The 24,579-nt window shown below is 36.8% G+C and overlaps 2 protein-coding genes and 1 pseudogene across 6 annotated transcripts; all 3 read left to right on the top strand.

Annotated features, from left to right (window-relative positions):
• Nucleotides 1–779: 779 nt before the first annotated feature.
• LOC147178565 (L-rhamnose-binding lectin SML-like) lies at nucleotides 780–5,406 on the top strand (annotated as a pseudogene). Its single transcript, XR_015094217.1, has 8 exons — nucleotides 780–926; nucleotides 1,504–1,536; nucleotides 1,616–1,683; nucleotides 2,403–2,538; nucleotides 4,509–4,618; nucleotides 4,687–4,731; nucleotides 4,870–5,002; nucleotides 5,295–5,406. The product of XR_015094217.1 is annotated as an L-rhamnose-binding lectin SML-like (transcript).
• Nucleotides 5,407–8,633: 3,227 nt separating this feature from the next.
• On the top strand, nucleotides 8,634–14,608 carry LOC147178564 (L-rhamnose-binding lectin SML-like). 2 transcript variants are annotated; one of them, XM_086069945.1, is made up of 9 exons: nucleotides 8,634–8,678; nucleotides 9,504–9,536; nucleotides 9,636–9,704; nucleotides 9,844–9,979; nucleotides 12,029–12,138; nucleotides 12,221–12,265; nucleotides 12,430–12,562; nucleotides 12,970–13,073; nucleotides 13,478–14,608. In XM_086069945.1, exons 1-9 carry the CDS (start codon nucleotides 8,645–8,647, stop codon nucleotides 13,507–13,509), a joined length of 696 nt encoding a protein of 231 aa, XP_085926071.1. In that variant the 5' UTR covers nucleotides 8,634–8,644; the 3' UTR covers nucleotides 13,510–14,608. The 2 variants fall into 2 exon arrangements, with proteins under 2 accessions (XP_085926071.1, XP_085926072.1); XM_086069946.1 differs by lacking the exon at nucleotides 13,478–14,608 and having other exon boundaries at nucleotides 12,970–13,081.
• Nucleotides 14,609–19,813: 5,205 nt separating this feature from the next.
• LOC147178563 (L-rhamnose-binding lectin SML-like) lies at nucleotides 19,814–24,346 on the top strand. Of its 3 annotated transcripts, XM_086069947.1 has the most exons (9): nucleotides 19,815–20,090; nucleotides 20,913–20,945; nucleotides 21,045–21,113; nucleotides 21,253–21,388; nucleotides 22,503–22,612; nucleotides 22,695–22,739; nucleotides 22,905–23,037; nucleotides 23,403–23,506; nucleotides 23,902–24,346. In XM_086069947.1, exons 1-9 carry the CDS (start codon nucleotides 20,057–20,059, stop codon nucleotides 23,931–23,933), a joined length of 696 nt encoding a protein of 231 aa, XP_085926073.1. In that variant the 5' UTR covers nucleotides 19,815–20,056; the 3' UTR covers nucleotides 23,934–24,346. The 3 variants fall into 3 exon arrangements, with proteins under 3 accessions (XP_085926074.1, XP_085926073.1, XP_085926075.1); XM_086069948.1 differs by lacking the exon at nucleotides 23,902–24,346 and having other exon boundaries at nucleotides 19,814–20,090; nucleotides 23,403–23,514; XM_086069949.1 differs by lacking the exon at nucleotides 20,913–20,945 and having other exon boundaries at nucleotides 19,816–20,090.
• The last annotated feature ends 233 nt before the right edge of the window (nucleotides 24,347–24,579 follow it).

Here is a 24,579-nt window from a genome sequence, read left to right as displayed (position 1 = left end):
GTCAGCGGCTCCCCACAGAGACTGTTTCACCTCCACAGACATCCAAAATTTGGTGAGCTTGCTCAGACAAAAGAGCCGTTTCTGACCTCTTTTGCCAGAGTTTCTCACAGTTGACTTCAAATTTTAGTTTATCATCAATTATAGTGCCGTCACTTGTCACTGATAAAATTAAAAAGTAAAGTAAAATTGTTTCCAAACATGTTTGTTACTTTTTACGAACCCTGACGAAACCCAAAATTTGCTGTGTTCGTAAGCATTCAGTGACACATGGTCTTTGTGAGTCGGTGTCCCTTCCGTTTTGAGTTTGTAGTAGATTGCAACCTTTTTACATACTGCAACATATAGAAACATAGCCACATATGCCTACTGTATTTGCTTGAGTTTTCTTTCAGAATCAATATTTCAAAGAGAAAAGGAGACAAAAATATCACCATGCTCCTCAAATAAACATATAGCAACTTAAAACAGCAATTCACATGCACTTGAGACATTGAATGCAAACACCATAACGCAACTGTTCCTGACAACTACCACCTGTAACAGTAAACATAAACGGATATACCAGAAAGCCGCACGGCATCATTTTAACTTGGTCTGATAACATCAATTGTTCCAGTAAATACGCATGTCGCTTCCTGAAACTAAAGTTTTCCACAATATTTCCTTGAGTTAGACTTCCGCAACAGTGTACCCTTTCAGAGTTACGCAATGTGTGTCCAGACGCTCGTCTCTCATCATCTGACAATGTAACCTATTGTTCAACCTTCTTTTCCCGCATGCAAGGTTGCATGCCTTTTGCCATATCAGTTTCGGTGGAAGTCTATCAGTTATTATAAATACAAGTGTTCCACTTCTGTCCGTCGTTAGTGCTACAGACCGAATAGTGTGAAACATGCCGTCCTGCTTCAGACTCAGCTCAGCACTGTGTGAGTATTCACCTTTGAAATAAATCTGTCTTGAGCAGCACCTCAAATCCAGCACAGCAGTTTGAAACACCCCTTGCTAAAGCTAAACGATGGCAGGGCTTTTACTTTCTGAACCTGGATTTGGCACCTGTGGTTTCAAGTCACTTGTTGGAATTGCTCGTTAAAGTTTGTGTGAGTCAAAGTAGAGATGGATAAGTTAGGTTGTTGATTGCTTGCTCTTTTAATAGTCCTAAAAATATATCTATCTGTCTAGATCCAAAACTGTCCATTTTAGAGGCTCGTAATTGTGGAAACATACGGCACACCTGTGAGCTTTATGTATTATCTCGACAAAGAAGATGTGCTCACTAATACAGATTCAGGCAGATTTTTGAACAGTACAGTATTTTAACGTGCCTTTAGTGTTCTGTATGTTGTAGAAGTTTTAGGTCTTTGAGTTTAAGCTCATAAAAAAATATATCTAATGTAAATAAATACAATACTTAACAATAAAATAAATTAACCACAGTCAAAAATGTACTGGTACTATTTGTCTGCGTATCCCTGTACTGAATGTAAACTGATGTTTGTTTTCCAGTGCTGACCGCGTCAGGTTTTTTCCTCACAGCAGGTGACTTTCAAAGTTCATGCCCAACATATACAGTATAAGTATTTCCGTCTTTTTTATATATCTGTTTTTGTTTCCGCAGTTGTTTATTCTGCAGAGCAAGTAACCACCTGTGATGGGACGCTTCATTTGACCACCGTCTTAACTGCGGTAAAACGTCAGCCTTTGTCTTAAATAATGCCTTTTGTTAAGTTATTAACATTGTTTTTCAGTTTCAATTTATATTTTAGCCGTTTTGGATTTAGTTATAGCTGTGTAGCTCAATGAATGGGATTGTCTATTGTATCCTTATCTGTCTCACTCTCCTGAGAAAAGAAGGGAGTGTATGTAGCCTGGTCTCGGTCGGAGACAGGCTGATTTATTATTGTTTTTCTCTAATCTGATTTATACCTATGGGAACTTGCAGAAGGGAGGAGAGAGGGATTTTCTGGTATTTACTTAGTTGTAAACAAATGTACTGTGGGCTAAGGGAGGAGACTTTACGTATTCACCCACTTTTCAATAAATAATGATGTGCCGGAGTAGAGGACACACAATCTGACCAGAACACGATTTGAGTGTCGTCAGTTTTTGTCATCAGAAGCTTCTGTTTTAATGATACCTTTGCAAAGGGACTTCTTCACCAGAATCTCACCATTCAGTTAATTGAACACGCAAAGAGTACAATACTTAATATTGTCTACTCTAACACTTTCAACACTATGACCGACACTGACTGAAATGGCAAAAAGCTGCTGTACTTCTCAAAGGCAACTTTCAGAGATTTGTACGATATAGACATCATTTCCAAAGGGGGTTGATCACTTTGAGTTTCCAGTACAGGACAGGACAGTTCCAGGATGATTGCTGTCTCTCTTGTCATATGACAGAATATGGAGTCATCAGCGTGCAGCAGGCTTTATACGGTCGTTTAAGCTCACTGATTTGCAGTGAGGGCAGACCTCCCCAGCAGCTGGCTAACACGCAGTGCGCTCGGCGAGACACCGTCGATGACCTCAGGAGAAGGTATGCTTTACCTGACATAAAGTTGTCATTTTAGGTTATTTTTTTGTAAAAACATATTAATTTAATGTACCCTGTTGGCTCTGGTAAGGTGAGTGATTGAGACAGAAACATCTTTGTTAAGATATTTGGTTATCAAATATGGCTCACAGTTAGATTGAGGGTTCCAATTTCTCCTCAGCCCTGTGAAGTTCGCATAATCTCCCCGTGCTTGTATGTATGCTTACGTTTGGGTACTTGATGACAACTACTACCAATAGCCATCAGGTGCCCAGTTTAAAAAAGGAAAGGAGAGGAGAAACAGAAAAGGTAGGCCGATTGCTATGAGTGCATTATGAGAGTGACAGTTGACTATCAGCTATTTATTAGCCTCTTGCTAATATGTTGCTCAGCCACAAAACTCGACTGTATTTCATTTGGTATTTAGTTTGGCTGAACTAGCAACTATTAAAAACTAGGCCTCATGTAATAGTACAAATTTTCACCCATAGGAAACCTAGTTGAGTGTGTAGTGTGTTTGCAACACAACACAGACATCTGCCTGATGTGGATTTACTTGCCAAATGAAATAACTTCTAACATACTTTGACGTGACATTTTGTAAGCTGCATGTGATATAGATGTTTAAATCGTTTCAAGTGTGTTATTATTAATCTTATTATAAAACGTAGTTGAGGTCTACTATGTGACAGGAGCATCGATCTAGGCTTGTCATCAATCAAAACAGTTGTACAACATATTTCGTATGATGATGTCATTGAGGATTTTGCGACAAAGAAGTTTAGAAAAGTCAAGTTTTAGATTGCACTTCACACTTTTTAATGTTAATGCCAGTTCTAAACTGGGTGAACAATCCACGTTTCTAAATAGTTAACTGCAGGAACATACAGTATATATTGTTTTATGTTCCATAGAGTTATCTTATTATTATTATTATTATTATTATTATTATTGTTGTTGTTGTAAGAAAAAAAGTTCCGCATGTTGTGTACATATGTATGATGCCCCCTTCACATTTCTGGCTGCCCCCTCAGGTAAGCCTGCTTAGAACCGGCCCTGTTGTCCAAAATAATTTTAAATAGAACACATAATAGATTTCACTCAGATCTAAAAAAAAATTATGCTATTATTAGTAGTATTATTGTTGTGTTTTTTATGTTTGATTATTTATAATGTACTATATTTGTACTTTATTTGTTTAAAATTCTCTATAAATTCATTTATGCTCTTACAACATGGAACAATCCTTTTCCACTTGCCCAAGTAGGCACAGTAGATGTGCTGCAATAGCGCTTGCTTTAAAAAAATATATATATTCTAAATGATTAAAATGTAAATTTTCGCAGCAGGTGGCATGGTGGCCGACTGTTTAGCACGTCTGCCTGACAATGCAAAAGTGAAATTTGCTCCGGTCTCCTCCCACATTACATTATTGAGTGTGCCAGGTTAATTAAAACAAATTGTTCATAGGTGTGGTTGTATTCATTTATGCTCTTACATCATGGAACAATCCTTTTCCACTTGCCCAAGTAGGTACAGTAGATGTGCTGCAATAGCGCTTGCTTTAAAAAAAAAATATATATTCTAAATGATTCAAATGTAAATTTTCGCAGCAGGTGGCATGGTGGCCGACTGTTTAGCACGTCTGCCTGACAATGCAAAAGTGAAATTTGCTCCGGTCTCCTCCCACATTACATTATTGAGTGTGGCAGGTTAATTAAAACGAATTGTTCAAAGGTGTGGTTGGGCGTGTGAATGTTTTTTTGTCTCTGTGGGCCCGGCAATTTACTGGCAACCAATTCAGGGTGTACCCTGCCTACTGCCCAAAGACAACTGGATAGGCTCCAGCACCCTTGCGAACCTTGTGAGAAATAAGTGGTTAAGTAGATGGATGGATTATTAAAGGCAAGCTTTCGTGTGACTGCCTTTGTGTTTCTTCTGCTGATTCCTGCTTTTATTATTGTGTTTTCCAGATGCAACGGCAAAAAAGCATGTGAAGTGACCACAGGGGATTTCCGCAATCCTGATCCCTGTGTTGGCACCTTTAAATATCTGCAGACCAATTTCACCTGCTTGCCTGCAAGTATGTCTCGTGTGACATATAAAATGTGCAGCATTTTCTATATAATGTTTTTAATTTACTTTAAACAGTTACGGTGGTGGCTTGTGAGCAATCTTTGGCACATTTATTTTGTGGTGAGATTAACCTTTTTTTCACGATAAATTCCTGTATATTACAAGCATTAGCTTTTACTGTGTGTTTATTATTAATGCTCTTGATTTTGACAACCCACATTTCCAACACCAACTTTCTTTCTGTCATCTCAATGCCAGATGAAGGGCAAGTAATTTCCGTCTTCGGTGCTGACTATGGACGCCGAGACCGGACCACATGCTCGTTTAAAAGGCCTCCGGGCCAGATACAAAATGTGGAATGCCTGCGTCCAAATGACATTGTCGCCAGCAGGTACGATGGCACACTTCGGAAGAAATCACAGTCTACCACCTGGTGCAGGAGAGGATTAGAACTTTACTGCCCTGATCAAACATCTAAACCTGACACTTTCGTTTTGCTTTGATTAGCTTGTAGGCTAATAATACGAAGTAGCCAATTTATAGTGTATACTAATATTTATTATAGCAATTTAGCTGTTGCATCTTTAAATCAGGTGCGCTGTGTAGTCTGGAAATTGCATGACCTCATCAAAATAGGAGTCGTTTTTAGCACAGTAATAAGCCTATTTCTTCTGCATCCATAGGTGCAATGGGAAAAACGAATGTACGATCCCAGCCATCAACGGTGTGTTTGGCGATCCATGTTTCGGCACCTACAAGTACTTGGAGGTTGCTTACACGTGCCAATGTGAGTAATCAGTACTATATCTACCACCCACGACAAATTTTTGCTGTCGGAGAAGAAAACAATGCTTTATTTCGGGTTTTTTTTAATTCACAATTGCATTCAACATTATTCAACCATCATAGCAAATCATATTTATTGTATTTGTGGGATTTGTGTACTTGTCATGTCCTGTAATTTTGTACACTAGATCAGAATAGACATTTATGGAAAATTTGGATATTTTAATAATGTACTTTGGAAATGGGAGGTGGGGGTGATGAAGAATTTACATAACTAAGAGATTTTTTTTTTAATTTAATTTTCTTTATTTATTTATGTATCAAGTCATCCCAAAGAGAAACAGAACAAACAAAAAAAATTATTTGAACCCAGCTTGGTTATATTATCTGAAAACTATTTTGTGCTTTTTTGCAGATCGTTGGAACCAACCCTCACATTAGTTCGACTTTGCAAACAAATGAGTACTGCCACATTATCAATGTGTTTTCGAGTCCATGTATTCTGTATTTGCAGTATGTTGCTCATTTAATTGATACACAATATAATTGATACACAATGTAAATTGTAAGTGCAGATTATGTATACATACAAAAAAAAATGTTGTTGAATTTTTGTTGCCTGCTGCGTTTAACCAGCTCCTTCACTTCATGTGGTACTAAAAACAAATTTGGAACATTGTTGGTAGCATGAAAGCGCTTGCAGATCCAGTTTTGGGTGGGTTTAGAGATGTGTAGGTGAAGCCTCACGAAGCCTTGAGTCTTTTCTTCAAATTGTGCTGAACAGATTTGGAGCTTTGGTGCTTCCGTGAAAGCAACATTTGGGACATCTAGTGGAATAATGAAGTCAAACCAACCAATGTCACTTAAGAGTAAAACATTAACTCACTCACTTTGAGCAATAAAAGAATAAATATGATACCAATCATTGTATTATGTACATAGGATTTTTGTGTGTTAATTTAGTGGGCAAAGTTGCCAGAAAAAACAACAACAACCTTTTTCATAAATAAAGTAAATATGTTGTGGGTCTTTATTTGAAGTGGCCATCACTTTGCATATGTAAGTATGACATCATTGGTCATGTGTTATTGCAGAACGATAATCACACTGAAGCACAATTTCAAGGCAGTGTGATTCAGAAAGTCTGAAACAAGCAATGTAAGGTATCGATTTCATTTGATCTTTAGTAGGTGGGTTGGAAACAACAATATACATTTGGAATAAATATTAATAGAACCTTACAGTAACAGACTCAGAAATTCCCCCCTGCCCACGTTTTGTTTCACTTGCCATTTGGAGTTTGCTTTTGTTTTGTATAATTAAATTCCTTTTTTTTTTCCCACCCTCCTGACACTGTCGTGTAAAGAATTTATGTTGGAAAAAAATGTGGACCCTGCCTCAGAAATTCTTTTTAATGAACAAGGTAAAGGAAGTGTCTTTCAAAATTATTTATTGTTGTTTTCCTGTGAAATCATTTTTTGTTAAATTTGGTTATGATATGGATCTGAACTGCTCCTTCTGTGGCTCCCAATCAGAGACTCTTTTGCATCTGTTTTGAAAATGTACTTATGCTCGCAAGCTATGGCAAGACATTTGCAAATTTATTTTGGACAATATCTTTTGTAATTTTTAGCTTTCCTTACCAAATGTTTTTGAGGGATTTTTGAACTATGAAAATTCATTTGAAAAATAATATTATTTGATTAATCTTTTAACTTATCTTCCTAAGTTTTATATTCATAAACGTAAATTTGTAAAGTCAAAACCTATTTTTTTTCTGTTTTTGAAAGAGATAGATGTATATTTACAGTTCATCTCTACTTCCAAAAATAAGAAGGCTATCAAGACATTCATTTTGTGTTCTCATTTTGGTGTTTTTAATATTTCTTATTTTAAACCCCTGCCATTTTTTTTTCATTTTTTCCCCTTTTCCTTTACTGTTATTGTGAGATTGTTGTGTACTTTAATGATTATTGTTTGCTTAATGTTTGCTATGTTTGGCTTTTGATTTCAATTTGAAGCAATTAAAAAAAAAAATCTCACACCATCCAATATGAACATAAAAGATTCAGTCACTCACGTCTCACGGGGAATCTGTCCGAGTCCTCGTGAGGTGGATTACATTTTGTAATAAAAAAAACACACACACAAAAAGCTATTAAAGGAGAAGCATACCAATTAGTAGGCGACTAATTGGAAAAAATGCTGGCAGGCTGCATTGCAAGAAGTGCGGCGCCCCTGCGCTGGTGCCAAGACCTGCAGGACCCAATCACATTTGAGGGGGGGCCAGTCCCACCTCGGACTCCGCTCTGGGTCCGCCACTTACCGAGCCTGATTTGTGAGTTCCTGCCTGTCTTGTTCAATGACCATGCAAAGTTTTTGGATTAGAACTTTTGGGTCTTGGATACCTGATCACTGACAATTCTGAAAATCCTACTCGAAAGAATTTTCTCAACACACCTTGTACCTGTTTTGGGTTTTCTAGTTTAGAAACTTGTTTGTTAATGAGTTATTAAACTTTAACTTGCAAGATGTCTGAAAAACATGCTTGAATATTGATTGTGGCAAAGACACCTTGGAACTGATTGAAAACCTGGTACAAAGGGTAATTTGGGGTCCCTCTTGCCAATTTGTATTTATTTTTTAAAGCATATATACTTGCTCATTAATGAGTTATTAACTCTTTACTTTCAGAATTTCTGAAAATCATGCTGAAACCCATCAATTTTGATGAGTACAACCGATTAAAAACTGGTATATCGGGTATTTTGGGGCCCCTCTTTCCGAAATTGGGCTTTTCTTGGTCATAAATTGCACATTATTCAGTTATTAACCTTTTACTACCAGTTTGTTTTTAAATCTGTTGGAAATCAATGTTCAACACACTTTGTAGTTAAACTATGAAATCAACTGTTCTAAGGAATACACAAAATTGATTTATGTTGTATGCCTGTCATTAACATCCTTGTGCAATGTTTATTGAAAATGAAATGAAATGGAATGAGAAAGGTGAGTTACTTACAGCTGCAGTTTTGACTCAAGACGATAGAATGTCACTTTCATGGCCTTCATTTTGAGAGTTCTATTTGCTTAGATCTACAAACCCCAACTTCCACGAATGTCAGATTCTTGTTTTTGTGGAAAATAGTGACGAAAGGTTAGTGGGTGTGGCTTTTGCCAAATCATTATAAATACAGGTGATCTGCCTTTGAACATCATTAGTGCTACAGACCGGATCGTCAGAAACATGCCCTCCTTCTTCAGACTCAGCTCAGCACTGTGTAAGTATTCACTTTTGAAATAAATTTGTTGGTAAAAGTCAAAATAGTGAATGGATGAGTTAGATTGTTGATTGCTTGCTCTGTTAATTGTATGTCTGTCTTACTGTCTGTCTAGATCCAAAACACATTTTGTAACTTTAAAATGGGTTGCAAAAAGTGGTATTAGAGCTTTTCCATAAAAATTCAGAGCAACAACCTGATCAACTATGCAAAGGACATGTGTTGCAATGTATGAGGATAAGCGCTTTGGATAATAGTTGGATGGAAAATGGTGGTCCCACCATATACTAAGTGCTTTTCTGACCCTCCTGCCAGCCCCATTGAATAAAACTGCACATTTTAGAATGGCCCTTTTTTGTGTGCAATTATCAATACTATATAATCAGCATCTTGATATGCCACACCTGTGAAGTAAATGTATTAACTCGGTAAAGAAGAAGTGCTCACCAATGGTCCTTAGTGTACATAGAAAAAGTCTGAGGCCTTTGAGTTCAGCTCATTAAAAATGTGAGCAAAAACAAAAGTGTTGTGCTCATATATTTCATTGTAAATAAAACAATAAGAGAAACAAACTGTAAACTAGAAGAAAAATATGTCTTCTCAGTTATTTTATGCACAAAAGAAACAAACGGAATTAGGTAATCCAGAAAGTGAAAAAGAAGAAGTCAACTTCATGCTCGGTTGTACACGGGCACAGACGCGATGTGCATGTGTCTCGCTAGCTATTCATGATAAACCTACTGTATTCTTGCCCAACAGAAATATAGGACTAAAATGGAAATAATCTTTCCACCTACTGTATCTAAACTGATGTTTGTTTTCCAGTGCTGACAGCAACATGTTTTCTCCTCACAGCAGGTGACTATCACAGTTCATGTCCAACATATACCGTATTTTTCCTAAATACAGTTTCAAAAAAACAACAACCTGTTCATACTTTCATTTTGGTTTCTATAGTTGTTGATTCTGTAGAGCGAGCGACCACCTGCGATTCGGACACTTTGAACATCCATCACCTGAACTGCGGTAAAACCTTCGTCTTAAATAATCTTAATAGACATATAAAGCTGCTTCACTTTTCAATTTTTCAATTTCCAATGAGGGTTGGTCATTTGGAGTGCGGTACATTTCCAGGATGATTGCTTTCTCTCTTGTCATGTGACAGAACATGGAGTCATCAGCGTGCAGCAGGCTTTATATGGTCGTTCAAGCTCACTGGTTTGCAGTGAGGGCAGACCTCCACAGCAGCTGGCTAACACGCAGTGCGCTCGACAAGGCACCGTGGACGACCTCAAGACGAGGTATGCATTATGCTCATTGAGAAAGTGTTGACAGTAAAACCAAAATGCTTGTTTTGGGTTTAAAAGTGGATAAATACAACATTGGGTAATACCCTGAAAAAGGAGAATAGAGAGCACGCAACTGTTACCGTCACCCGCCTGTATTGAATCACATCAACTTAACATCAATAGGCTACACTTGTAGTGACAGTCAGGGCTCTAAATGAACTTTTTTGATGACCAGCCAACATGGCTGGTGACTTTCTAAAGTTACAACCCAAACACAATTTCCCAGTGAAATTTTTTTTCCCCCAGTGAAAATTTCTCCAGATGTTCTTTCTTTTTAAACAGTATAACTATGGCAGCATGTTATGTTGTATTAAATACACTGATTCTGAAACATATAGTAAAGTTAATTGACTTACTCCCACATCTATACGGTCTGTGAAAGGCTTGCTCTTTTTTTTTCCCGATGGCGTGAGCATTTAAAAACATCTTCTCCAACTCAACATACTTTTGTACACTTTCAATTAAGAGATTATCGTGATATATCTTCAGTTTATAATTGCATACATACAAACACATATATATATATATATATATATATATATATATATATATTGTAGCGATAATTGATGTTGTCTTTTGGACGAATTAGTAATTTGATCAGCGCTTGAGGAAGTCGTAATTCCCTCAATCGCAATAGGGGCACCACGTTCTGTTTACTTTCAGTTTAGAGAAATACAACGAATAAAATCCAAATTCTCGTTTATTTATTCATAATCTGAAGTCGCCACATTCAAAGTTTGTGGTTCTTTGTATTACTAAAAGAATTACTAATCCACTCGGACAGAAGCACGATTGAGACTGAACTAGATTAAAAAAAAAAACCATGGATTTATTCACGAGAGAGAGGGGGGGTGGTGAGTGTGAGTGAGAATTTTTTGTGTATATATATATATATATATATATATATATATATATATATATATATATATATATATATATATATATATATATAAATTTGGGGGGGGGGGGGAGGTCACACACCTAACTCATGGGTTGCAAAGACGACACCAATTGCATAGTGCGACCAAACCACAAGGTCACATGCCACTATCTTAAATCGAGTTGCCGTTACTTATTCTGGAACAACTTTGGTGAAATGTAATTCAAACAGTCATTATATTTTCATTACCAGACAATCAGAGAGATAACATTTGACATATTCTAGTTGTACTGATAGTTTTAAGGCGAATAGTAACAGGAAAAAATGAGAGCATGCAGCTATTGTCTTCACTCATGTATTGAATGAAGCGTGAGGTGAGCGGATCCCCACTTTGTCCCAAAACATCACCAGCACATTGCAGAATAATCGATCTCCACACAAAAAAGAGCTGTGTCATCCCTTAGTAGCCATTCGATTTCACCCAACATCAATATAAAGGCAAACATGAAATATTCTTTTGAAAACAATAGTACATTGAAACATCCCAACACTATATTAAATTAAATTAACCCAGTTGATTTCTCCCCAATCCAAGATTGACTGATTATGCCTGTCACAAGATCGCATTAGATTAGAATAACATGTTGCATCTGACATGGTGGGTGACGTTGTTAAGCACTTTTACACACACAAAACCCACGTGTCACTCGAATAGAATACTTCTTATACACACAATTAAACATTGTCCAAAATACAAATTTTTATAGAACATGAAATACATTTCACTCAAATATAAATCGTTATTATTATTATTATTATTATTATTATTATTATTATTATTATTATTATTATTATTATTATTATTATTATTATTATTATTATTATTATATGCTCGACCATTTATAACCATATACAGTACTTTACTTAATTTACTTACATATATGGTTATTTATTTTAAAGTGTTCTATAAATGAAGTGGAGTTTATATGTGTTCTTATTGCAATAATCCTTTACATACGCCGGTATACTGTATGTGCGGCTACTTGCTTTTTATTAAAGGCAAACGATATCGTGAATACCTTTGTGTTTCTTCTGACCCATGGTTTTATCATTGTTTGCAGATGCGACGGTAAAAAAACATGTGTTACAAACACGGCGGCTTTCCGCGATCCTGAACCCTGTGCTGGCACCTTCAAGTATTTGCAGACCAATTTCACCTGCGTGCCTGCAAGTATGTCGCGTGTTTAAAATGATGTGTGACAAAAAGAATGCGTACCATTTTATAGCTAATGTTTTTAATTTACTTTGAACAGTTACCGTGGTGGCATGTCAGGAATCTTTGGCACATTTGTTTTGTGGTGAGATTAATATTATTTCATGATGAATTCCTGTATAACAAGCATCATTGCATAGATGATATTTTATTGTGTGTTTATTATTAATGCTCCTGAATACTTATTTGGATTTTGACTACCCACATTACCATCATCAACCAACCTTCTTTCTCTCATATTGATGCCAGATGAAGGACAAGTAATTTTCGTCTTGGGTGCTGACTATGGACGCCGCGACCAGACCACGTGCGCGTTTGGAAGGCCTCCGGGCGAGGTACAAAATGTGGAATGCCTGCATCCAACTGAAATTGTTGCCACCAGGTACGTTGGCACACTTCGAAAGAAATCACAGCCTGATCTAAATTTTTTGAGGTTTTATAATCGGTAGAAAACAGACATTATCAAGCGGTTATGTTTTGATTGCAGGAGGCATGGGTTAAGATAACTGGCTCATAGCCAAGAGGGTTCGAATTTCAGATGAGGCCTTCCTGTGTGACTTTCTCCCGTGATTGTGTGGGTTTTCTTTGGGCCTCCTGCAGAAGTGGAGTTGAACTTTACTGCCCTGTCAAACATGTCTGCCTGACACTCTCAGTTTGCTTTTACAAGCTTATTAATTTTTAAATGGTAATATTAAGGTCCAGACTTCCTAATATTACAGTTTTGAAATTATTTAATTAGGTCTGTCGTAATTACGTACAGTATTAAGCCTATTTCTTCCGCATCCATAGGTGCAATGGGAAAAACTACTGTACGATCAAAGCCAGCAATGCCGTGTTTGGAGACCCCTGTCAAGGCACCTACAAGTACTTGGAGGTTGCTTACGTGTGCCAATGTAAGTAATCAGCACTATATCTACCACCTCCAACTACTTTTTACTCGAGGAGAAATTTCTTTATTTTTATTTTTTCTTATTGACAATTTGATTCAACATTATTCAACTATAATAGCAAATCATATTCATTGTGTCGTGCGGGATTTTTTCTAGTTATAATATCATGTTGTACACAAGTGGCCATTTATGAAGATTTGTACATTTTGCAAATGTACCAAAGAATTGTGAGTGTGATTGTACATACTAATTTTCAATGGAGATGTTTCTTAAAACAGATTTTTAAAATTTAGTTTATGCATTAAGTCATCCCACAATGAAAAAGAACAAAAAACAAATATAATATTTCTTTGAACATAGCTTGCTTACATTAACTTAGCAACTTTTTTTTGTTTTGCTTTTTGCAGATCCTGAGAGCTCAGCCAACCCTCAAAAGTAGTTTGACTTAGTAAACAAAGTGGGTTACTATGTTATTGAGTCCATTTCTTCCTGTATTTGCAATACGTTGCTCATTTAAATGATATACAATCTTAATTGTAAGTGCAGATTCGGTCAGTGCCAGTTGAAAAACATCACTGTATACTTGTATTAATTAAACACACACACACGCACACTCACACACACACAATCTCTTGAAATGATGACTCAATAAAGATATTTGGAAGCAACACACAATTAAATTGATTGAAAACAGTGCTTCCCAACCAAGCCAAGCACCCCGAAAGAGCTTGGACAACCCTTCTCTCTTCTGCACTGCAACTGTTAAAAAAACAAACTAACAAAAAAACACTGTTGCTCTTCAAATTATACTTTTCCTATCCACTTTTAATCTATTTTAACCTCTTTTAATCTTTTCACTTAATCACAGGGCTGAGAGGGTTACTTTTAAAATGTATTCTGATACAGTTGCTAGTTACCTGTTAAAAAATGTAGTTCGTACGTAATCAAAGTCCTGTAATATTAAAGTAATGTAACTTGAATACTTTAATAGTTACCTATTTGTTACCTAGTTGCCTATCCTATAACAAATATGTCAACAACAACAAAATCAAACAAAGGCACAGTGGCACACACTTCTGACTACACTTGTTGACAGCCAGCAAACAAGCACATAGAAGTGAGCAGTTGAGCACTCGTCAACATCCATCCATCATACAGCCGTCAATTTTCCACAATACTAGCAACATGATAAGTCAAAATTATTTTATGTATAGCCTACTATCAATGTCTTTTTTTTTTTATCAGTGCGGAGAGAGTACTATACGTGTTGTACTTTTTTTTTTTAAAGAATCATTAGCTAGTTGTTTGTTAAAAATAAACTTTGTTTTTCAGTAATACATACCAGTACTCTAAATACTAGTCATGATAATGCTGTTCCCAATTTTGCAATATAATGCTTGTTACTTTAATTACAAGCTGGTCAACTGTTAAAACTTTAGTTTAGGCAACAGGTGTAATTTTTTCTGACATGAGAAAATTGTTTCTTTTTGTACCATCACTGAAACAAAATATTAAAACTGGTGTCTTCTTCACAGTGAGTACTACAGTGTGTGTGTTTTTTTTTAAACAAATACAAAGGTAGGGTTTGAAGGATTTCCGTTGCAGTTTGTAAACACAATATTCAAAACTGATGTTCCACGAAGCCATGGACAGCAGCCAACCAGGAACGAGCGCAAAACCAGTTCACCAATTAGGAGCGGGGGTTCACATAGCTGAATTTGCATTTGCAGACAAGACATAGGAATCAAACACAAGGGGAGTAGAGAAATCTGTGGAACCAGTCCACCAATCAGGAGCGGCGGGTTGCAAATGCCACTTGCCTCCGCGATTTATAATCGCGACGTGCCTGCTGGTATGTACAGGGTGGGGAAAAAAATGCTCAGTGTAAATGTAATGATATAAAGTTTGACTCCTAGCATGTCGCTAAATTAGCAGGCTAACATTCTGGTTTGGCACTTAACAGTCCAACAGCAAGCAGGCCAACTCTGCGTCGCTATTAAGCCCAAGCCTTTCTCCCTCTCCCTCTCTCCCTCTTTTGAAATCAATATTTCCCATGGTAGGTGTTGTTAACATTATTAACATTGTTTTACTGTTTCGAATTATATTTTAACCGTTTTGATTTAGTTAGAGCTGTGTAATAATAAGACAACAGTTAATTCATATGTTATTCAATGTATAGTCCATTGTTCTCTTCTCTGGGAAAGAGATGTCTAAGTTGTTTCTGAGTTATCTATGTATCAGGAATGTTTGGAAGGTCACGCAGAGTTCTGTCCATAAATTATCTGGTCCAGGAGGTGCCGGGACCAATTATTTACCCACATCTGTAGTGGACTAAGATACGAGCTGAAGATTTATTATCTGTTTTGTATTTCACTCTTCCCACAAGGACAAGGATGAAGGAGGGGGAGAGTATTTTTTGTAAACACTGCTTTTGTATAAGTGAGGAGAGCAGAGAGAGAAGGGCACATTCGAGGACTCCTTCTGATTCAGCAAGGGTCCAAGAATGACTTTAGAAATTTCTAAATAAAATACTTGCAAGTAAGCCTCTTCACTAGATCTCAACTTTGAGTTTTATTTCAACACGCAAGAAAACTTTTTGGCAGTTTTCCAATAGTGTAACTCACATTATGGTTGTAGGCTAGCGGGCTAGCTAGCAAGACGCTGCAGCGTGTAGCATGCCGCTGGACTCTCAGCTCACACTTTTGGTCCTTCAGCAAGTCGAGTAAGTTCCAAACAGTGAATACCGGTCGCCATTTCCTCTTCCCGTCCGTGAAGCTTTTTTAAACTGCCCGCGTGTACTAAACTGTATCAACATCTCTCCCGCTCTTTTTCCTCTCTCTCTCTCTCTCTCTCTCTCTCTCTCTCTCTCTCTCTCTCTCTCTCTCTCTCTCTCTCTCTCTCTCTCTCTCTCTCTCTCTCTCTCTCTCTCTCTCTTTCTCTCTCTCTCTCTCTCTCTCTCTCTCTCTCGCTCACTCTCTCTCATTGTAGAAATGGTAATCCTCGAAGTAATCCCTTTTTTTAATAAATGTACCTGTAGTCTTTTTTCTGTACTTTAACGGAATACAGTAAAAAAAAAAAAAGGTAATTTGATTACATAACGGTACATGTATTCCGTTACTCCCTAAGCCTGACCTCAAGACAACTGATTTCCATGTTGATGCATGTTAACATTATTATTGACTGTATATTTTAAAGATAAAGACGTTGTAAGAGCCATTTTGTGGGATTACATGTAGGTCACAAAGTTGACCTTTAGATGTCACTATGGCATTGCGACATTCACCATCTCAAATTGATGTATATCACTTTCACAACAGGTACAGCTGAAACAAACTAGGCCTAGTTTACAGGACATGTGACAGAAATTTTTTAAAAAGTGCTGATCAAATTGTAGGTATGTTAGATAGACGAAGCTCACATACAGCACCTTGCCCCTTGAATAAATAAATAAATATATATATATATATATATATATATATATATTTCATTAAAATTTTATGTGGAAGTTAAACTCAAAGTACCGGTAGCACACAATCGGGAAGTGAAACAAAATGGCTCACATGTCAAAATATGAGTTTGAGAGAAACACCCCCAGAGCATGAAGCTCCCACCACCATGGGGATGTTGCGTGAGACTGATGAACAGTGTTGTTCTTACGCCAAAACATAGCGTTTTTCATGTAGGCCCAAAATGTTCAACTTTGGTCTCATCTGACCAGAGAACCTTCTTCCACTTGTCAGCGGTGTCTCCTACATGGCTCCTGTCAAACTGCAGACGTGACTTCTTGTGGCTCGCTTTCTTCTTGCCACCCTTCCATACAGGCCAGATTTGTGCAGTACTCGTCTGATGGTTCTTCATTGAATAGATTCCCTTACCTCTGTTGAGGATCTTTGTAGTTCATTTAGAGTGATCAAAAGCCTCTTGGGTACTTCTCTGATGAGGGCCCTGCTTCACGATAAGAACGTTTGGAGGGACGGCCTTAACTTGTAGACACTTATGAATGCTTGATTGAAGAGTACTCTGTGAGATGTTCTCTTGCTTTAAATCTGTCCACAACTTCCTGACCAGCCTGGTATGTTCTTTAGTCCTGACTAAAGATGAAGATTGCGGTTTCTCAAACGCTCTCCATCTAACGTGGCTGAGGTGGAGCTGTAATTGCAGCAAAAGAGAAAAATGTTAATCCAGGGTGGGTTGAATACTTTTGCAGACCCTACTTTTCAGTTGTCTTTTTTTGTTATAAATTTTTTTTTTAAATAAGATATACACTTTGTTCCATTTTAATGTTGTGTGCTACTTTGTGTTCACATAAAATGTAAATTAACTATATTTATGTTTGTGGTCGTACCGTGGCAACATTTTGAAAACAAGGCGCTGTAACTTCAACACCCTTTCACCTTGGGCCCTCAAATTTTTACACATAAAGTCTTTTTTTCTTTTTCTACTGTGTATAAGCGTGTTGTGATGTCTTTATATTTACATATAGATGTATCACATGCCACATAAAGGACAACATATATGTACATAATGTATTTGTTTGGCTTTCCTTTCAGAATATATAGATATATATATATATAATAGAGTCAATATTTCAAAGAGAAGAGACGACAAGAAACTTTTTGGAAAAGGAAGTAACTTACAATTAAAAACACGCACAGGCACATGTGCAACTGAGGCATGTAATGCAAACACTGTAATTTCTGAAAATTCCGCTAGAAAATTGATTTTGCTCAACACACCTCGTAACCGGTTGAAAATTAGTATAGAGAGTAATTTGGGTTCCCTCTTTCCAAGCTTTGGGGTTTCTAGCTCATAAACTTGCTTGTCGATGAGTTATTAACCCTTAATTTACAAGATTTCTGAAAAACATTTTTCAGTATTGATTTCGGCAGACACTTTACAACTGATTAAAAACCTGGTGCAAAAGGTAATTTGGGGTCCCTCTTGCCATTTGTTTTTTTTAGCATATTAACTTGCTCATTAATGAGTTATTAACTCTTTATTTTCAGAATTTCTGAAAATCCTGCTGAAACTCATCAATGTTGATGAGTAGAACCAATTGAAAACTATCGGTTATTTTGGGACCCCCCTCTTTCCAAAATTGGGCCTTTCTTGGACATAAATATGCAAAAAAAAAAAAAAGATTAACCCTTTACTTCCAGTTTGTTTTTAAATCTGTTGGAAATCAATGTTCAACAAACTTTGGGATTAAACCACAAAATCAACTGTTTATTTATGTTGTATGCCTGCCATCAACATCCTTGTACAATGTTTATTGAAAATTACATGAAATGGAATGAGAAGGGTGAGTTACTCACCCCAGCATTTGTTTAAGCCCATTTTGCATAAATCTACTTTGTAATATAGTCCTATCCATATGCAGTGAAAGGTAGTGATGGGAAAATGAAGCTTCATGAAGCACTTGTGATATTTTTTGACTCCCCTAGATGGTGCTCTTGGTTTAAATATAAAGGCTAGTGCAAAGGAAATTGATTACATTTCCACTGCATCTTTCAACCAAGAGTGCCATCTAGAAGAGTCCAAAAATATCACAAGTGCTTCATGAAGCTTCATTTTCCCATCACTAGTGAAAGGTAGCCCCCAGAATATCATGTGTTTAACAGCAAAGTCACTGTAAAATCCATTTCAAGTATCCGTGCATTTCAAAGTTTTGATTTACTAGTTTGGGGGTAGCCTTTCATCCTCTGGAAGCAAGATAAATTATATCTTGAGCAATGGAGGCAATCTTCCTTTTGGCATCATCGATAGTGGTCACTAACGTGTCCAGAAGTAGTTCAACACTTCCCCCCGGGCACCAGGCAAGGAAATTGAAGAGAGGAAGTGGCATCATCTTTAAAGAAGTTTCCAAATTCAACAGTGATGCAGAAGTGGGGCACTTATTCAAAATGGCTGGTGCGTCCTTAACTTCTGTGTTCAGAAATTGGCTGGTAGTGAACACATTTCTGATGATCTCTTCTTGAGAATGTTTAATTAGAGTAACTTCTTGATCACTCATCTCAGCTGCAGTTTTTTACTCAAGACGATAGAACGTCACTTCCTTTTGCATAGATTTTCAAACCACAAATTACACAAATGCCAGATTCTTCACTTCACTTAAAATGGAAGTTAGTGTGTGTCCAAGATTAAGGACTAATACCTGCATGGATTTCATGAACAGTGGTTTTGTCAATTGATTCATGGATAGGACTTTCTTGCACTTAACAATAGTGATGGGAAAATGAAGCTTCATGAAGCACTTGTGATATTTTTTGACTCCTCTAGATGGCACTCTTGGTTGAAAGATGCAGTGGAAATGTAATCAATTTCCTTTGCACTAGCCTTTATATTTAAACCAAGAGCACCATCTAGGGGAGTCACAAAATATCACAAGTGCTTCATGAAGCTTCATTTTCCCATCACTACTTAACAATACTTTCTTGGACCACAGATTCTACAAACCTTTTGAAAGTTTCATCATAAGAAACATCTTGTGGGGCATTTTGTCCAAGTTTTTGTTTTGTTTTTGGTGTAGCTCTGATAGAAAGATGTATGTATATGGCTTATTTAGTAAACAGATGAGCTCAAATTTGCTTTCTATTTGAGCAGCCTTTTTCAAAGCGGCCAATGCTCGGTGGTCACTGCACAACTGGTGTTCCAGTAAATGTAACAAAAGCTTTCTGCAATGTTTTCTTGAGTAAGACGTTCCGCAACAGTGTACATTTTAGAGTTATGCAATGTGTAATCAGAGGCTCATCTCTTCTAATCTCGCAATGTAACCTATTGTTCAACCTTCTTTTCCTGAATGCGGTGTATTTAAGTTTCGTTGCTGTTATTTATGGTGGGGGTTTGATGTGGAAAAAAAATAGTGACGGAAAGTTAGTGGGAGTGGCTTTTGCCAAATCAACTTGGGTGATAGCCTTGCAGTCATTATAAATACAAGTGATCTGCCTTTGAACATCATTAGTGCTACAGACCGGATCGTCAGAAACATGCCCTCCTTCTTCAGACTCAGCTCAGCACTGTGTAAGTATTCACTTTTGAAATAAATTTGTTGGTAAAAGTCAAAATAGTGAGTGGATAAGTTAGATTGTTGATTGCTTGCTCTGTTAATCGTATGTCTGTCTGACTGTCTGTCTAGATCCAAAACACATTTTGTAACTTTAAAATGGGTTGCAAAAAGTGGTATTAGAGCTTTTCCATAAAAATTCAGTGCAACAACCTGATCAACTATGCAAAGGACATGTGTTGCAATGTATGAGGATAAGCGCTTTGGATAATAGTTGGATGGAAAATGGTGGTCCCACCATATACTAAGTACTTTTCTGACCCTCCTGCCAGCCCCATTGAATAAAACTGCACATTTTAGAATGGCCCTTTTTTGTGTGCAATTATCAATACTATATAATCAGCATCTTGATATGCCACACCTGTGAAGTGAATGTATTAACTCGGTAAAGAAGAAGTGCTCACCAATGGTCCTTAGTGTACATAGAAAAAGTCTGAGGCCTTTGAGTTCAGCTCATTAAAAATGTGAGCAAAAACAAAAGTGTTGTGCTCATATATTTCATTGTAAATAAAACAATAAGAGAAACAAACTGTAAACTAGAAGAAACATATGTCTTCTCAGTTATTTTATGCACAAAAGAAACAAACGGAATTAGGTAACCCAGAAAGTGAAAAATAAGTCAACTTCATGCTCGGTTGTACACGGGCACAGACGCGATGTGCATGTGTCTCGCTAGCTATTCATGATAAACCTACTGTATTCTTGCCCAACAGAAATATAGGACTAAAATGGAAATAATCTTTCCACCTACTGTATCTAAACTGATGTTTGTTTTCCAGTGCTGACAGCAACATGTTTTCTCCTCACAGCAGGTGACTATCACAGTTCATGTCCAACATATACCGTATTTTTCCTAAATACAGTTCCAAAAAAACAACAACCTGTTCATACTTTCATTTTGGTTTCTACAGTTGTTGGTTCTGTAGAGCGAGCGACCACCTGCGATTCGGACACTTTGAACATCCATCACCTGAACTGCGGTAAAACCTTCGTCTTAAATAATCTTAATAGACATATAAAGCTGCTTCACTTTTCAATTTTTCAATTTCCAATGAGGGTTGGTCATTTGGAGTGCGGTACATTTCCAGGATGATTGCTTTCTCTCTTGTCATGTGACAGAACATGGAGTCATCAGCGTGCAGCAGGCTTTATATGGTCGTTCAAGCTCACTGGTTTGCAGTGAGGGCAGACCTCCACAGCAGCTGGCTAACACGCAGTGCGCTCGACAAGGCACCGTGGACGACCTCAAGACGAGGTATGCATTATGCTCATTGAGAAAGTGTTATCAGTGACAGGAAAATGCTTGTTTTGGGTTTAAAAGTGGATAAATGCAACATTGGGTAATACCCTGAAAAAGGAGAATAGATACAGTAAAGAATGAGATCACGCAACTGTTGTATTGAATCACATCAACTTACCATCAATAGGCTACACTTATCAGGGCTCTAAACAAACTTTTTTGATGACCAGCCAACATGGCTAGTGACTTTCTAAAGTTACAAGCCAAATACAATTTCCCAGTGAAATAGTTTTTTCCCCAGTGAAAATGTTCCCTTTTATTTATTTTTTCTCTTTGAAGGCCCCAAACATAAAGTAACAACATTATACCTATGGCAGCATGTTATGTTGTTTTAAATACACTGATTCTGAAACATATAGTAAAGTTAATTGACTTACTCCCACATCCATACGGTCTGTGAAAGGTTTGCTCTTTTTTTTCCGATTGGCGTGAGCATTTCAAAACATCTTCTCCAACTCAACATACTTTTGTACACTTTCAATTAAGAGAGTATGGTGATATATCTTCAGTTTATAATTGTACAATATTTTAGGTGATATCTGGTCGGTGCTGTATTTCACTTTTCTTTCCTTTCTTTGATCCTTCCTCGGGTCTCCTGACAACCTCACGACTCTAGCTGGATTCTGAAGTATTCGGTTTAGGTAAACGGTAAGGGATTTTTTTATAGGTTTTAGGTGAATTAATGAGTACACACTCGCACGCAAGCACACATACACACACACCCGCATATGCCCATACTCACACACATACAAAATTCAAAAATAACAATAATATATATATTTTTTTAAAGAGAGCAATGATGATGACATGTCGAATCGGTAAAATTACCGAATGAACAATACTGAGCTCTCTATCTAAAAAAATAATAAAAAATTATAATAATATGCTTATTTATTTTACAGTGTTCTAGAAATAAAGTGCCGTTTATAAGTGTTCTTACAACAATAATCTTTTTCCTCTTGCCCAGAAGATACTGTATGTGCGGCTACTTGCTTTTTATTAAAGGCAAACTATATCGTGACTACCTTTGTGTTTCTTCTGACCCATGCTTTTATCATTATGTCTGCAGATGCAACGGTAAAAAAACATGTGTTACAAACACGGCGGCTTTCCGCAATCCTGATCCCTGTGTTGGCACCTTCAAGTATTTGCAGACCAATTTCACCTGCATGCCTGCAAGTATGTCGCGTGTTTAAAATGATGTGTGACAAAAAGAATGCGTACCATTTTATAGCTAATGTTTTTAATTTACTTTGAACAGTTACCGTGGTGGCATGTGAGGAATCTTTGGCACATTTGTTTTGTGGTGAGATTAATCGTTTTTTCATGATGAATTCCTGTATAACAAGCATCATTGCATAGATGATATTTTATTGTGTGTTTATTATTAATGCTCCTGAATACTTATTTGGATTTTGACTACCCACATTACCATCATCAACCAACCTTCTTTCTCTCATATTGATGCCAGATGAAGGACAAGTAATTTTCATCTTGGGTGCTGACTATGGACGCCGCGACCAGACCACGTGCACATTTAAAAGGCCTCCGGGCCAGATACAAAATGTGGAATGCCTGCGTCCAACTGAAATTGTTGCCACCAGGTACGATGGCACACTTTGAAAGAAATCACAGCCTGATCTAAGAAGAATTTTGTGAGGTTGTATAACGGGTAGAAAACAGACATTATTTAAGCAGTTAAGTTTTGATCGTGGATGGCAAAATGAAGCATTGGGTTAGCATAACTGGTGTTGGGTTTTTTTGGGCCTCCTGCAGAAGTGGAGTTGAACTTTACTGCCCTATCAAACATGTCAGCCTGACACTCTCAGTTTGCTTTTACAAGCTTATACATTTTTAAATGGTGATATTAAGGTCCAGACTCCGTAATATTACAGTTTTGAAATTATTCAATTACGTCATCAAAATAGTAGTTGGCACAGTAATAAGCCTATTTCTTCCACATCCATAGGTGCAATGGGAAAAACTACTGTACGATCAAAGCCAGCAATGGCGTGTTTGGAGACCCCTGTGGAGGCACCTACAAGTACTTGGAGGTTGCTTACGTGTGCCGATGTAAGTAATCAGCACTATATCTACTACCTCCAACTACTTTTTACTCTAGGAGAAATGCTTTATTTCAATTTTTTCTTATTGACATGACTATAATAGCAAATCATATTTATTGTGTTGTGCGGGACTTTTTCTAGTTATAATATCATGTTGTACACAAGTGGCCATTTATGGAAGATTTGTACATTTTGCAAATGTACTGAAGAATTGTGAGTGTGATTGTACATAATTGACATACACATTTTCAAAGGTGATGTTTCTTAAAACGGAATTTTAACATTTTGTTTATGCATTAAGTCATCCCACAAAGAAACAGAGCAAAAAAGAAAAACATTTTTTTATTTGAACATAGCTTAATTACATTAATAACTGGGTAACTATTTTTTTGCTTTTTGCAGATCCTGAGAGCTCAGCCAACCCTCACATGTAGTATGATTTAGTAAACAAAGTGGATTACTATGTTATTGAGTCCATTTCTTTCTGTATTTGCAATACTTTGCTCATTTAAAAGATATACATTCTTAATTGTAAGTGCAGATTCAATCAGTGCCAGTTGAAAAACATCACTGTATACATGTATTAAACACGCACACACACTCACACACTCACACACAGAGTGTCTTGAAATGATGACTCAATAAAGATATTTGGAAACAAGACACAATTAAATTGATTGAAAACAGTGTTTCCCAACCAAGCCAAGCACCCCAGACAAGTTTGGACAACCCTTTTCTCTTCTGCACTCCAACTGTTAAAAAAATACACTGTTGCTCTTTAAATTATATTTTCCTCTCCTCTTTTAATCAATTTTAACCTCGTTTAATATTTTCACTTAATCACAGGGCTAGGAGGGTTATTTTTTATAATGTATTCCGATACAGTTGCTAGTTACCTGTTTAAATTGTTTTTAGTTTGTACGTAATCAAGTCCTTTAATATTAAAGTAATGTAACTTGAATACTTTTATAGTTACTTATGCCTGTCCTATAATAAATGTCAAAAAAATCAAATAAGCAAAAAAAATCAATACAATATATATTTTTTAATATTTGTCTGGTCTTTTCTGTCTTATGAATT

This window comes from Leptonotus elevatus, chromosome 2 (assembly GCF_054856555.1).
Source record: "Leptonotus elevatus isolate MCC_2025b chromosome 2, RoL_Lele_1.0, whole genome shotgun sequence".
In the NCBI taxonomy this organism is placed as follows: domain Eukaryota; kingdom Metazoa; phylum Chordata; class Actinopteri; order Syngnathiformes; family Syngnathidae; genus Leptonotus; species Leptonotus elevatus.
The sequence above is the reverse complement of the archived record's forward strand: the minus strand, read 5'-3'. Positions and strand labels throughout refer to the sequence as shown.

Excerpts from the sequence above, each read along its gene's own strand:
- LOC147178564 (XM_086069945.1), top strand. The coding sequence starts at position 8,645 with ATGCCCTCCTTCTTCAGACTCAGCTCAGCACTGT. Across the intron at positions 9,537-9,635 it reads ATGTTTTCTCCTCACAGCAG|TTGTTGATTCTGTAGAGCGA; the intron begins GTGACTATCACA and ends TGGTTTCTATAG. Across the intron at positions 9,980-12,028 it reads GTGGACGACCTCAAGACGAG|ATGCGACGGTAAAAAAACAT; the intron begins GTATGCATTATG and ends CATTGTTTGCAG.
- LOC147178563 (XM_086069947.1), top strand. The coding sequence starts at position 20,057 with ATGCCCTCCTTCTTCAGACTCAGCTCAGCACTGT. Across the intron at positions 20,091-20,912 it reads CAGACTCAGCTCAGCACTGT|TGCTGACAGCAACATGTTTT; the intron begins GTAAGTATTCAC and ends TTTGTTTTCCAG. Across the intron at positions 20,946-21,044 it reads ATGTTTTCTCCTCACAGCAG|TTGTTGGTTCTGTAGAGCGA; the intron begins GTGACTATCACA and ends TGGTTTCTACAG.